The sequence below is a fragment of the Pteropus vampyrus genome, unplaced genomic scaffold (genome assembly GCF_000151845.1).
Source record: "Pteropus vampyrus isolate Shadow unplaced genomic scaffold, Pvam_2.0 Scaffold49, whole genome shotgun sequence".
Classification (NCBI taxonomy): domain Eukaryota; kingdom Metazoa; phylum Chordata; class Mammalia; order Chiroptera; family Pteropodidae; genus Pteropus; species Pteropus vampyrus.
This window is the reverse complement of record NW_011888830.1, coordinates 2,453,792-2,466,558: the sequence shown is the minus strand read 5'-3', so window position 1 is coordinate 2,466,558 and position 12,767 is coordinate 2,453,792. Positions and strand designations below refer to the sequence as shown.

At 33.2% G+C, this 12,767-nt stretch overlaps 1 protein-coding gene and 1 long non-coding RNA gene across 2 annotated transcripts in view; both read right to left on the bottom strand.

The window, feature by feature from the left end:
- LOC111739294 overlaps positions 1 to 6,267 on the bottom strand; it is a 7,456-nt gene extending 1,189 nt beyond the window's left edge. The window contains exon 1 of the long non-coding RNA XR_002780194.1: positions 18 to 6,267. This is a non-coding gene — a long non-coding RNA (uncharacterized LOC111739294). The remainder of the gene's footprint in view (positions 1 to 17) is intronic.
- UPF2 (UPF2, regulator of nonsense mediated mRNA decay) overlaps positions 1 to 12,767 on the bottom strand; it is a 99,353-nt gene that overhangs the window by 84,539 nt on the left and 2,047 nt on the right. Inside the window, exons 2-3 of the mRNA XM_023530348.1 lie at positions 9,270 to 9,649; positions 6,274 to 7,053 (exon numbers count right to left, since the gene is read on the bottom strand). Coding sequence (XP_023386116.1) covers positions 6,274 to 7,053; positions 9,270 to 9,631 — 1,142 coding nt within the window. The 5' untranslated portion in view covers positions 9,632 to 9,649. The remainder of the gene's footprint in view (positions 1 to 6,273; positions 7,054 to 9,269; positions 9,650 to 12,767) is intronic.

Here is a 12,767-nt window from a genome sequence, read left to right as displayed (position 1 = left end):
ACAATGGACCAGAGCACCTCTTCTGTACATCAGTATAAATCTCACCAAAATTTCATATGTGAACTCCATGGGAATATATCACTAAGCAAAATCAAGCTGGAAATATGACTTTACATGTAATTATAATCACAATCTCTTCAGAAGCACACCTATTGCTGAAAGTTGAAATGAAGCCATACTTTTGATACTGTCATAAATTAGAGTTCAGCAAACATTTTCTGCAAAGGGCCAGATAATAAATACTTTATGCTTTGCAGGCCATATAGTCTGTTGCAACTAGTCAACTCTGCTGTGACAGCACAAAAGCACAAACAATTCATAAATAAGTGGGACTATGTTCCAATAAAACTTTACTTATAGACACTGAAATTTGAACTTCACAAAATTTCAGTATTTCACAAAATCTTCTTCTTTTGATTTTTTTCAACCATTTGAAAAGGTAAAGACCATTCTTAGCTCGCTGGCTGTACAAAAACTAGTGGTGGGCCTGATCTGGCCTGTGAGCCATAGTCCCTACCCGCTCCATCCCTGTCATAACTGGAGATAACTGAGTTAGTAGTAAATGTATTGTAAGTGAGGTCATTCCTTCTCCTAGTATCACTACACAATAGGGAGGTACTAGCATCATTTTAAAGATATGAAAAGAAAGCAATGAAACAATATTAATTTCAAGTCATATTCATTATAATAAAAATATAAGAAAGTAGACCTCTTTCACCCACTATATGTGAGATATCATTGTCTGGAAGTACCCCTAAGGTACATCAGTCTTTGATTTCTGAAGTGTTTTTATATTACTAATTTAATATTGAAAAGCTAACAGAAAATATCAAATAGCTCATTCTTCAATTGAGCATCATTATCTCATAAGGAAAGGCATGAATACCTCAACAAATTCTAGTATTAAGAAACATATCTTGTTTTTTCCATGTATTTTTATTATTGCTTGATTTTCTTGCTATTTATTTTATTTTGTATATTATTTACTGTTTTGTAGTTTAAAAAATTTTTTTAAATAAGTTATAAGTTATAAGAAGTTTAACATACAAATTTTCAAAGTCATAAAAAGGCACAGAGAAATTCTCATTTAAAAGTCTTTCTAAAGGATTAAGCAGGCAATATATTAAGGGTGAACATTTATTGTACACTTACAATGTGCCAGACACTATTACTAAATGTTTTTACAGAGGAATTCACTGCATCATTTAGCTTTACCTCAGAGACACAGTGCTATTGTTAATCCCATTTTACAGAAGAGAAAACTGAAACAGAGAATGAGGCAAGTTGCCCAGTTACAGAGTGAGTAAATAACAGATCAAAGACTTCAGTCCAAGCAAGTCTGGCTTCAGAGTCCATGTTCATAAACTACTGGACTATACTACCTCTCAATTAAAGTAAAATTATCCACTTGGTAATTTATATTGAAACTAGAATATCTATCAAATGCACATATATCAAAGGCAAGTCTTTCCACATCAGGGTACTAGTTCTAAAACCTCTTCTGGGTCCTTCTTTTGTTTAGATATAACTTGGTAAGTACTGAGTAGCTAATGTACTTACTAGACACTTTAAAAACAAGTACAAGTACTAAATGCAGATGAAGATGAGTACTACGGAAGATGTGAAAAATACAATATGAATAGGTAGAAAAAATAACCTGATTCTGTCATTTGCTATCTAAGTCACATTGGGCAAGCTCTTTAGTCCCTAAACCTGATCTATCACCTTCAAAATAGAGGTATTTCTGTCAAGGATACTGCAAGGATCAATTAAGATGATACATGCAATGTACTATATCAACAACAACAAAAAAAAGCCAGAACCCACTGTTGGAAAGGCAAGAAGCTCAATGCCAAATATTTTGATCTTCTATTAACCAAATTAAAAAAGAAAAAAACACCAAGAAAACAGAAAATCCATTTTGGCTTTGACCTTATGCAGTCATGCAAAATAACAGAACACATGCCTAAATCTTGAAAAAGTAATTATGAAGCAGACCTATGAAAAAAGTACTAGGTTTCACTTTTCATCTCGTTTAGCACGCTGTTGGATTTTCATGAGAATTAATTTAAATTTCATGAGCATTATCTCACATTTTCTTTTGGTTTCATTTTAGAATTTGGTTATGGATATCTTCTAATCTTATGTGAAAAGACACTAGAACACAGTTAAGCAAAACTACTCAATCAAATATTTATTAAACAACTATGTCAAAATCACTGAATCAGAATTAGAGAATATCTGAAGGAGGAAACAATTTTAGAGCACTTATAAAATTGTTAGCCTCTTTAAGTCTAAAGCACAACCATAATACATCCTAATAGTGCTTAAACACTACACAGTTTATCAAAGAATCTACCTGTAAAGGTACAACTTACCTGGAAGAAAAGTGAAAGGTAAAAGTAACACTATTTAACATTAGGTTAAGTCTCAACATTGTTAAAGTCTCATGAATTTGCATTAATAAAAAAAACTTCCCTAATTTTATTAACAATGGCGGGGGGGGGGAGCTACCCACTTGCTATTTTAAACAAAATTTTAAAGCAAATCACTTACTGCTGCTGGACTGAGTACGCAATTATGACGGTTTTAATTCACTAGTAGTCTTGAATAGAGAAACCTGCCATTACTCCCACCAATTACAGAGAAAAACAGGAATTAAAATACTTCAGAATTATTCAAGAAAAATTCTGACTTAATAGCTGAATTCATGATTCCACTATATTGCAAGAAACAAACTTACATGATTAACACTGTTACATCCAATATTAAATAATTTCAACCAATTTTAATTAAATGTAAAAAAAATACGTTATATTACCTCTATGAGAATAATATTGCAAAGTACAAAGCATTTCAAGTACAGAGAGCACTGAAGTAAAAAAATGCAAAACCTACCAAGAAGCTCTAAGTTCTGAATTGGCGAATATTTGTAGATGTTTTTAAGTGTGTAAATATCACAACTCCCCACATCAATCACTTAACAAAATGTATTTTAAAAAAACATTCTTTTAAGTAAAAAAAAGCTTGTAAATTCAAATTTATTTGAATTCACTCAATCCCAGGGTCAGTTGTATTTCCTGCTTATAACTAAATCCCTCAGGGTCTTAGAAACTGAACTAGCTATCCAATCCTATGGTTATCAACCCAGATAACATAAAAATGACAGTTGAGACTCAATAGGTCTCATCCAGTCACTGCCTTCATTCATTCATTACTGTCTTTAAGAAATTACCAGATATTTTATTACTCTATTTTTCAATTGGTTGATAAATTTTTAAACACGGGTTTTTTTGAGCATAGACTAAGACTTCATAAGCTCTAATAGTGTGATCTCTCAAGCTAATTAAAATGATCAAGGGCATTTGGGATTTATAGACTGAAAATAGTGTATTTGATATTTTTAATCCATCTTGTCAAAATATCAAAAAAAAAAAAAAAGGCTTAAAGTAATTTAACTACATATGAGTCTTAAATATCCACTAGCTTGGCACTTAGATTTCTAGCATTATCGTGTCTAAAAACAAACCTTACTGGAAAAAATTACTGGCTGTGATTTATTCCTGATGTAGAAAACCTCAAAACCACCTACTGAATAATGGTTGGGAGGGAACAAACACTGGAAACTGGACATTTTAACAGTACACTGTAATGTGCCCTCTTAGAAGTAAGGGGACTAACATTAGGCCAAATAGGGACTCTGCACTAATCCATTCCTCACGTCTTCTTTGCTCAGTCAGGTATTTAAATCATTTCACTACAGAAGCTGCACAAGTTGAAGCTAATCTAAGGCATGAGTGATTTATTAAGCCAAATGCCATTTTCTATATTATGATTAAGATTCTCACATCACCCAAAGTATTACATCTAAGTGGGCAGTATCCCATAACAAAATGGCTGCTACAATGCTAAGGTCAATTTATACTAGGTAAATAAACTCCTCTAACAACCACAGGTTAATAGTTCTGTATTTTAAATGAGTAAGTTTCTAGAAAAAAACAACAATCCATGCTTTTAACACTATATCCTGTTCTAAATTTTCATCGGTGTCTTGAATAATGAAAGAACAGAAGGTCTGTTTATCAAATTGAAAGTGCCAGTGGCTAAGAACAATTAATACTATAAATATAATCAATGTTCAAAATTATCATTAGGTTAAAATGATATATCAAAAGCACCTAAAGTTTAAAAGAAATAAGAAAGTCTGTAATTAGGTTTAAACAATTATTTCAGTAGTTCAAGATGAAGAACTGGTTTGACGGTAGTTCATTAGAGAAATTAGGCTTTAGGTGTACCTAAGCCTAACAAAAAGTCAAAAGAACAAGGCATCTATGAAAACTAATAGAGTTTTACGTCTGAGGATGAAAAGAGTGCATCCAAAACAAATATCCTAAGAATAGTGAAGTATCTGGAGTCGTGGAGGGAGGTATTTAGCCTGAAGATGAAAAGGAAACATCTTGACTCCAAATATTTGGGATAGTACCATGAGTAATATCTGAATGAGAAGCCAGTGTTTCTCAAACTATTTGTGGTTAAGGAGTAATTTTTTCTAGTCATTGTAGACACTTTTATAAAACACAGTAAAAATATCATGACAATAGAAAATTGCCATAAAAATATCTAAATGCTTAGCCTCAGTTTCTAAACTAAATTCACTGTCAACATATAAAAAGGTCATGGACCCCCACTTTGGGCTTTATTCCATCTGTACCAGAAAAGTACATCGAAGGGAGAGTTAAATTTCAGCTTGAATTCCTAGGAAATACGTGTGTCCAACATCAGAATGGGTTAGAGCACTAAGCTCCTTTGAGAGGTTTTCAGAGGAAGAACTTATTCTGTCAGATAACCTGTAAAATTCCTACACTGGAAAGGTGATTAAATAATTGTAGAACTTCTTTGCCCTCTAAGTTCCTATAAGGCCAATCAAAAGCAAATACACACACAAAACCCTTAAAGTAGCTATTAAAAAGTAATCAGAAGCATACTTAAAAAATCAGTTGTCATGTATTAGGTAGAACACATGGGAAAAGGAAAAAGATGAGGAAAATGACAAACACTGTAAATCACAATTGAGAAACCTTAAATGTGTAATTATTAATAGACCACCATTTTCCTTTTTAATCCATTATTGACTATATACATTCTAAGTTGCCTTTTCATAGTTTAAAACAGTCCTCATTACTCAAAAGCACAAGGATTTTTGTTTTTTTAAACACTGAGGAACACAACTACTATCTTAAACTCTCACCTCTGAGTACCCCTCAGCCGCCAGATAGCCAGCCATATAGTCTCTGCACCCATGCTGACACTAACCTAACTGTACTACTGGCATAACTATTTGTCTTCTCTTCTGGTTAAGTAGTAACTACTTAAACCAGTCAGTTTTTTCCAACTGTAGGCTTATGAGGATAGAAAAGTATACTCCCCCATATTAATTCCTTATCACTGACAACTTTAGACTTTTAATCATGCACTTTAAGTAGTTGCAAAGTCTCAGCCACAGGCTACTGCAATTGCCTCCTTTTTGTATCACCTCAGTCCTCCTCCAAATCCACCCTCCATAAAAGTTGACCTAAAGGCCACCAACTTTGTCTGTTGAGGCCGCCTTGGTACAGTTGCTACCCAGTAGTCTATCATATCTTATAACAGTCAAAGGTGGCCCCTAAATCAGGTGTCTTCACTAATTACCAGGGGCACCAACATTATTTCTTTAGAATTTTAAATGGATGTCCCCAGGACAAAGACTCTTGTAAACGCATTTACATAGCTGCACTTAGGAAACTTTTTTCACAGCTAATTTGGTGCATTATTCTTCAAATTTCTGACCTAAGTTATCACTGGTAAAGTATGGCCCATTTCTTAAAAAAGAGTAAGCAAGTATCAATATTGATATGAATAAATTAAAATACAAATCAAACCTGTTATAGAGGGAACAGTGAAACATGCACGAAAGGATAGTAGATAAGTGAAGAAAAGAAAATGTATCTCTCGACATTAAGTAGTTTTTAAATCACAGGAAGAAAACGAATTCACAAAGTAAAAATCACCATATACTTGCCATATTTCTTTTAAATCAAAAACAAAATCTATGGTAGGCGCATATTTAAACATGAGTACTTAGATTGCTAGACTTTGAAATTTTCCTGGAATGTTAAGAAATCACCTGCAATGAGCCCTTTTCCACAAGTTCTTTCAGTGGCATGAAGACTTTAAACATTTTTAAGTATGAGCTCCAAAATAAATTCTCAATTCTGAGAAACATTTGAAAATCACCTGTTTTGTCTCTCAGTATTCTGTAGCTCCCTGTGGTCCCTTTTCAGGTGTTTGGTCAAAGACGTAAAGTATTCTTTTAAAAGATTCTGGAAAGGTTGCTGTTTCTCTGGACTAATTATCTCACTAGGAGGAAAAGTCAAATTAAATTTCTCTGCAGCACTCTTTACTTTCCTTGGTACAAGTCCAGCAATATCATCTCCACAATGTCGACAAAAACTAATCACCACAGAAACATGAGTATGGGATTCCCGATCGGCATTAATAATATTTTTTAGCTGTTCATAGATTAAAGAAAGACCTTCCTTGTCAGTGAAAATCCCGACTATTGTCAATTCTGCAATGAAGCGTAAATCAGTTCTTAACTTGGTAATGTTAGGTGTTTTCTCTTCTTTCCTTGCTTCAAAATGTTTTTTCCAAACCTGAAGAAGTGATGGGGCAAAGTCGGCATATCGCTGGTGAAAGAGAGAGCATAAGTGCACAGCACAATTCACATCAGATATTTTTAGCTTTGCTTCCACAATAGAAGCTACAGCTTCTGCAATGTATTTGCTTAAATTTAGGCCATTAAAATCGTGGGACAAGGAGTCTCTCTGTTGTTCCGTAATAGTTTTTAGTTTCTTGACAAAAGCAGTATTTTTCTTCAAACTTGAGTCGAGTCGGCTAAAGAAATTTTCCTCTGGTCGACTGTCTGGAGCATTTTGGTTTCTGCTACGAAGTTCTTTCCTTAACTGATGTCGTTCCCAAGCTTCCTGATGAAGCTGAAGGGATTCTTCCTTCTCTCTAGATATTTAAAAAATAAAAAATGAAAAACCAAGTAAATTAATCTGTATATTTTAAAGCATCAATGCCAAATCCCATTAAGTGGGAAAGTCAATGAAAAAGTAATCACATCAGCATCAGAACCCAAGAAGAACAAAAGATGCAAAAGAATCTTTCACTACTTCTAAAGACATTTTATTAATGACTTAAGATAATAAGCACCCAATAATATACTGATAATAATATCGCATGTGGTAGAGTGGAAGATTTTGAATAGATTAAAAATCATTCTGCCAACTAGTAAGCTAAATGTATAAAACACTTTTACTTGTTATTTATACTTCAATAAAGTTAAAAAATAAGTAACTTGTAAAACACACGATGCTTAATATAAAAAATGTAACATATGCTTGTGAAGGTTAAAAAACCTTAAACAGATAAAATCATTGGAAAAACAGGAAAAAAATTGTCCACAAGGAATATTTAAGCTAAAGAATAAACATCATAAAAGAATGCATTAAAACGTTTTGAGATGTTAAGTACCATTTTTCCATACTTAGACATTAACTAAATCTTTAATAAAGTACATGGCTTAAAATTCAAGTGTAATTTTAAAAATCTGGAAAGGAACCAGAAGAGAACTAACTACAGGATAAAAACCCTTTAATATAAGGTTAACAAATTCAGTTTATCCTGAAAGGAATAGTTAAAAACAAATCTACCTATATCTCTACTAAAAACATGAAATATGTTTAACTTGCAGAAGTAGTAAAATAACTTGGGCAGGAGTGGGAATAGGGACAATCTGAGGTTTGAGGTTTCAAAGATACCAAAGTATGTATTTTAAAATATCTACTTCTAAAAAAGTAAATTTTCATCATTCTGTGATAACTATCCTTGAGCTGCCCTATAACTGATATTTTTCCACTAAAAGCCGAGGATGTTAACAGGGAGTTACATCTATCACCGGGAGCATGGACATATGAGTATCTCTGGAAATCTCCCAGCCACACACAAACACAGGATTAAGTGAGTGTATACTTTTAAGAAACTGTAACTTGGGCAGTAGTGCACAATATATATGCATTAAGTAACTCAATTTTCATCTGCATTAAAAACACCTAAAAAAATGTAATGTAGTATTGTGATGTGATGCTTTAAAAGACTCCGGGGGGGAAAAAAGTGGGTAATTGTTTACGCTGGGTAGATGGGGGGAGGGGAGGGGGGGCCAGGGCATTCCATTAGATTTTTTGCATATGTTTGAATTTTTTGGGTTTTTTGGTTATTGTTTTTTTAAGCTCTCTATATTGGAGGGGAGAGGGAGCAAAGATAACAGTAAAACTGAATATCCTTGTGAGTTAAATAAAAAAAGTGAAATATAAAAAAAGTAAGAAACTCTTAAGAATCATGGTTCTGAATATTCCAACACTAGAATACAATACTATTGCCTTCCGCACTTAAGGCTCCAGTTCCTCATTAAAAATAAAGGTACTGTACAAAGAACTTTGATTAAGAAAACAGGTGGACCCATGACAATTGTTTGCAAACAGCTTTCTAAATTATATATGTAAAGAGCTCATGCTATTCAATAATTGTCATTTGCACTACATCCTAGTGGTGTTCTTATGAAGACTCTCTTGTTTTTCACCACTTTATTATATTACTTGAATAGATTTACAAAGTTTAAAATAAATTGAGAAAAAGAATATGAGGCATTATGGAATTATACTTAAGGACAAAGGTTTTAAAGTCAGCCCAACCTAAGTTAAAATCCCAGCACTCCACTGTTCACTGAGACCTTGGGCAAGGTACTTAACCTCTTTATGCTTAGTTTTATTAAACTGTAAAATGAGGATCATAAAACTGACTTCATTAGGACTGCCTTAAGGATGTGTACTGATACGCTTCCTAGTAAGAACTCAATAGCAGCCATTAAGAACTAAAGATTTTCAGCTTAAAAAGATGATTCAACCACTAAAAAGAGCTTTTTAAAAAAAAATCCACATTACTCTCAAAAAACATTTATTAAAGATTACTATTTTTTAATTCGAAGAATTAAAGCATTAAAGCATCATAAGCATTCCTGAAGTCAATGAAACTAAAAGAATATGTAAATTAAGATACTCTCAACTCTTAAGGATCTACGCCCTGAAAGTTTTATTTCAAATAATCACTTTTTCCAAAACAGTCCCACCTTCCCATTCCTTCACATCAATCATTAAAATAAATGGTCTTACTTCAACTGGGCAGCTTCTTCTTCTTGCTGTCGTTTCGCCTGCTCTTCCTGCTTCTTTCTCTCTTCCTCCTCATGTTTCTTTTTTTCTTCTTCCTCTTTTTTCTTTAATTCCTCCTCTGCCTTCACCTTTTCTTCTTCTTTTTTCTTGCGTTCCTTGTCTTCTTTTTTTCTCTTATCTTCTTCCAGTTTCTTCTTTTTATCTTCAGGGACCTTAATAACCTCCTTCTTGGCAGTGAGCTTGATCTCCTCTTTTGGTTTCTCCCTGCTGCTCACTGGCCGCCTTTCACTGCAGTCTTTTTCCTTGTTGTTTAGCAAAGATTCTTTTTCTTCCATACTTGCTGGCTTTTTACGCTCAGCTGGCATTATGTTACCCAGGACAATCTGTAAAAGTAAAAGAATGTCAGTACTGTAGGTGCAGTGACTTTTTTTAGTGATGTGACACATTTTTTTCAAAACAGAACATATTAATGCAACTTGGCAATTGTGAGGGATTAATTAAATGCATGAAAAATGAATACTATTTTTGTGATAATTTATTGGTCACTTTCCACATTCTATCATTACTAGTTATGCCTATGCCTAAGTACTTTTTAATTAAGGAAAAACTCAAGCACAAACAAAAGTAGAGAGCACAATAAAGGAAATTCCACATACTCATCATCCAAATTCAAACATTACCAATTGCAGAACAATGTATCATTTAATTATTAATACTTCAGTATGTATCAGAGAACATTTTGAATCATTTTTAAAGCCAACATTTCACATCTGTTAAGAGATGCTGGTGATACTATTTCATACAATTTTCAACAGAAGTATTTAGAGCGTAAATGAGTTCTTGCTTTCTATAAATCAAATGACAAAATAGACAACAGGAGACTCACAGATGTCACCTCACTGTTCTAACCTTATCAAACCTTCAAATACAAAAACTGTCAACTATCTCGAATGTGACTAGATCGTTAAGCTCTTCATTTGTAGTAGTCAAAATTAATAAGTAAACAAGACAATGATCATAAAATTTGTATATTCTGTTTTGTATCTGCCAGTATAGTAGCCACCAGTCCGGGGTTTCTGTGCCTCAGCACTATTGATATTTTAGGTGTTTTTTTTTTTGGCTGGGGGGTGAGGTAGGGGGTAGGGTAGAGTGGGTAACACTGTCCCGTGCACTATTCCAAGTTTAGCAGTATCCTTATCTTCTATCCAGTAGATGCTAGTAGTAGCTCTCCAGTTTTGACAACCAAAAATTACTCCAGACATTGCCAAATGTCCAGTGGGAGCAAAACTGCCACCAGTTAAAAACCACTGCACTAGACACATGTGGCCGCTTACATGTAAGTTAATTAAAATTAAACAGAATTTGAAATTCAGTTCGTCAGTCACTATATTTCAAGTGTTCAATTCCAAATGTGGCTAGTAGCTACCAAATCAGACAGTGCGAATCATCACCACAGAAAGTTCTATTGGACAGCACTGGTCTATAGCACAGGTTTTACACAGCTAGCTGGAAATAAACTCTGGAAGAACAAAAATATGTATTTGTAAGCAAAATTCAGGATTTTTCATTTCTAAAAACAAATTTCTCTGCTTATAACCAGTGTATTACCATAATTTCTTCTATGGACAGTGGTTCATGCTTTAAGCCCTAAATCATCTGAAAACTGTATAAGAAAAAAAAAAATTTCTATTTAAGAAAGATAAGTTAAACTTTCGAGGTTTTTTTATTAAAAACTCAAGCTACACACAGTATTCTTAAATATTTTTGAATATAGGTTTTGAATTACAGCTATTAAAAACTAGGTTAGCAAAAAAAACATCTGCAATAATAAATATTGCATTATTTATTACCACACAAAGCATTTATTTACGACCTAGGCCAGCAGTAGAAGCACTTTAATTTTTGGAGACACATGCCAGTCTGTACCTTCTGTCACTTCTTCCTTCCCCTTTTTCTTTTTTACTCTCTTACTCTCCATTGCATGTTCTTTATTTTTTTATCTTTTTTTAAAGTTCGAAATTTATTTCGAGTATGACATAAGTAGGTTACACACATAGCATGCAGTTCTATTCAGCAATAAAAAAGAACTTGATATATGCAACTCAATCTTGAGGTCATTCACTCTGAGTGAAAAAAGCCAATCTCAAAAGGTCACATGTTCTCCACATTTATTTTGACAATGACACCCAAAAGCTTTAGTTAACCCCAGTAGTGAAAATCAGAACCAAAAAAAAGCTGTTAATCCTGTTTAAGCAATCACTGAAATACAAATGAGCATAACTACTTATTTATGTGGAAAGACAGTGTTAACATTTACATTACCTGAAAAACAGTTATCAATTCTTATACAGCTTCAATTAAATACTCATCTTTCATATGAAAATATCATGTCCTACAGCAAGGAAACTTTCGAGAGGATAATACTAATAGCTACCACTCAATGGTCCATAGTAAACAATCTTTATACTTTATCTCATTTGATTCTAAAATCTTTATGAGGTGGGTATTATTTTCCCTATTTTATAAATGCGTAAAGTGAGACTTGACCAAGTAACCTGACCAAGGCTTCCACAGCTGGTGACAGAGATGGAATCTGAACCCATACCCTTAACCAAAGTTATTAAAAACCCAGAGAACACCTAGATGGTGAGTAAGAAGACTTCATCATAAATACTAAGAAAAAATCATAGAATTACGTATCTCAGAGGAGAAAGAGTCCCTGATAATGGCTAAGCAGTTTTTACATTATATATTTTACTGTTGGCAGATTCTAGCTAAAACATATGGGGACAAGATAATTCCTAAAGTACAGTACAATCTTACTTAGAGTTATTTGTCATTATGTGCAAAAAATATATTTATATAGAATTTGTATTTTCTGATAGTAAGCATCAACAAGAGACATTTCAGCAATGCAAGGAATTATAGTTCTCAATTTAAAAAATGGCATCAAAATTCACCAGTAATGTCTCATTTATGAAGATAAAATTAGACATTAAGTTCTGTTAAGAAATTCACCTGAAATGTGACAAATTCATAAAGGATCATCATTTATTAGCTCAACAGAGTCTCCTAAATGTTTGTGACTCTCTAGTCTTCATTTAAGTGTCTACTATATCAAACTGTAGTAGGCACTCATGAATTAGATCCTGCACTAGAGAATGAAAAAACAAATTCTCAATAAGACCCATAAGTCTTGGTACTAGTATCTTCTTTGAATCACTTCATCCTCCTATTACAAACATATACCAAAGTATACTTGGAACTAAATTGCAGTGGACAAAAAATATGACGAAAATATAAAGGTTCATAGAAAGGTAGCAATGCAACATGAGAAAATAATATAGACTTTGAAGTCAGACAGACTGTTTGTATCCCAACTCTACAAACTGCTAGCTATGGAAACTGGGCAACAATTTCCCTAAGTCTATTCATTGATAAAATGGAGATACTGCTACCTCTCTTACAGAGTTCTTAAACAAGCACAGAAGCTAGCATGAG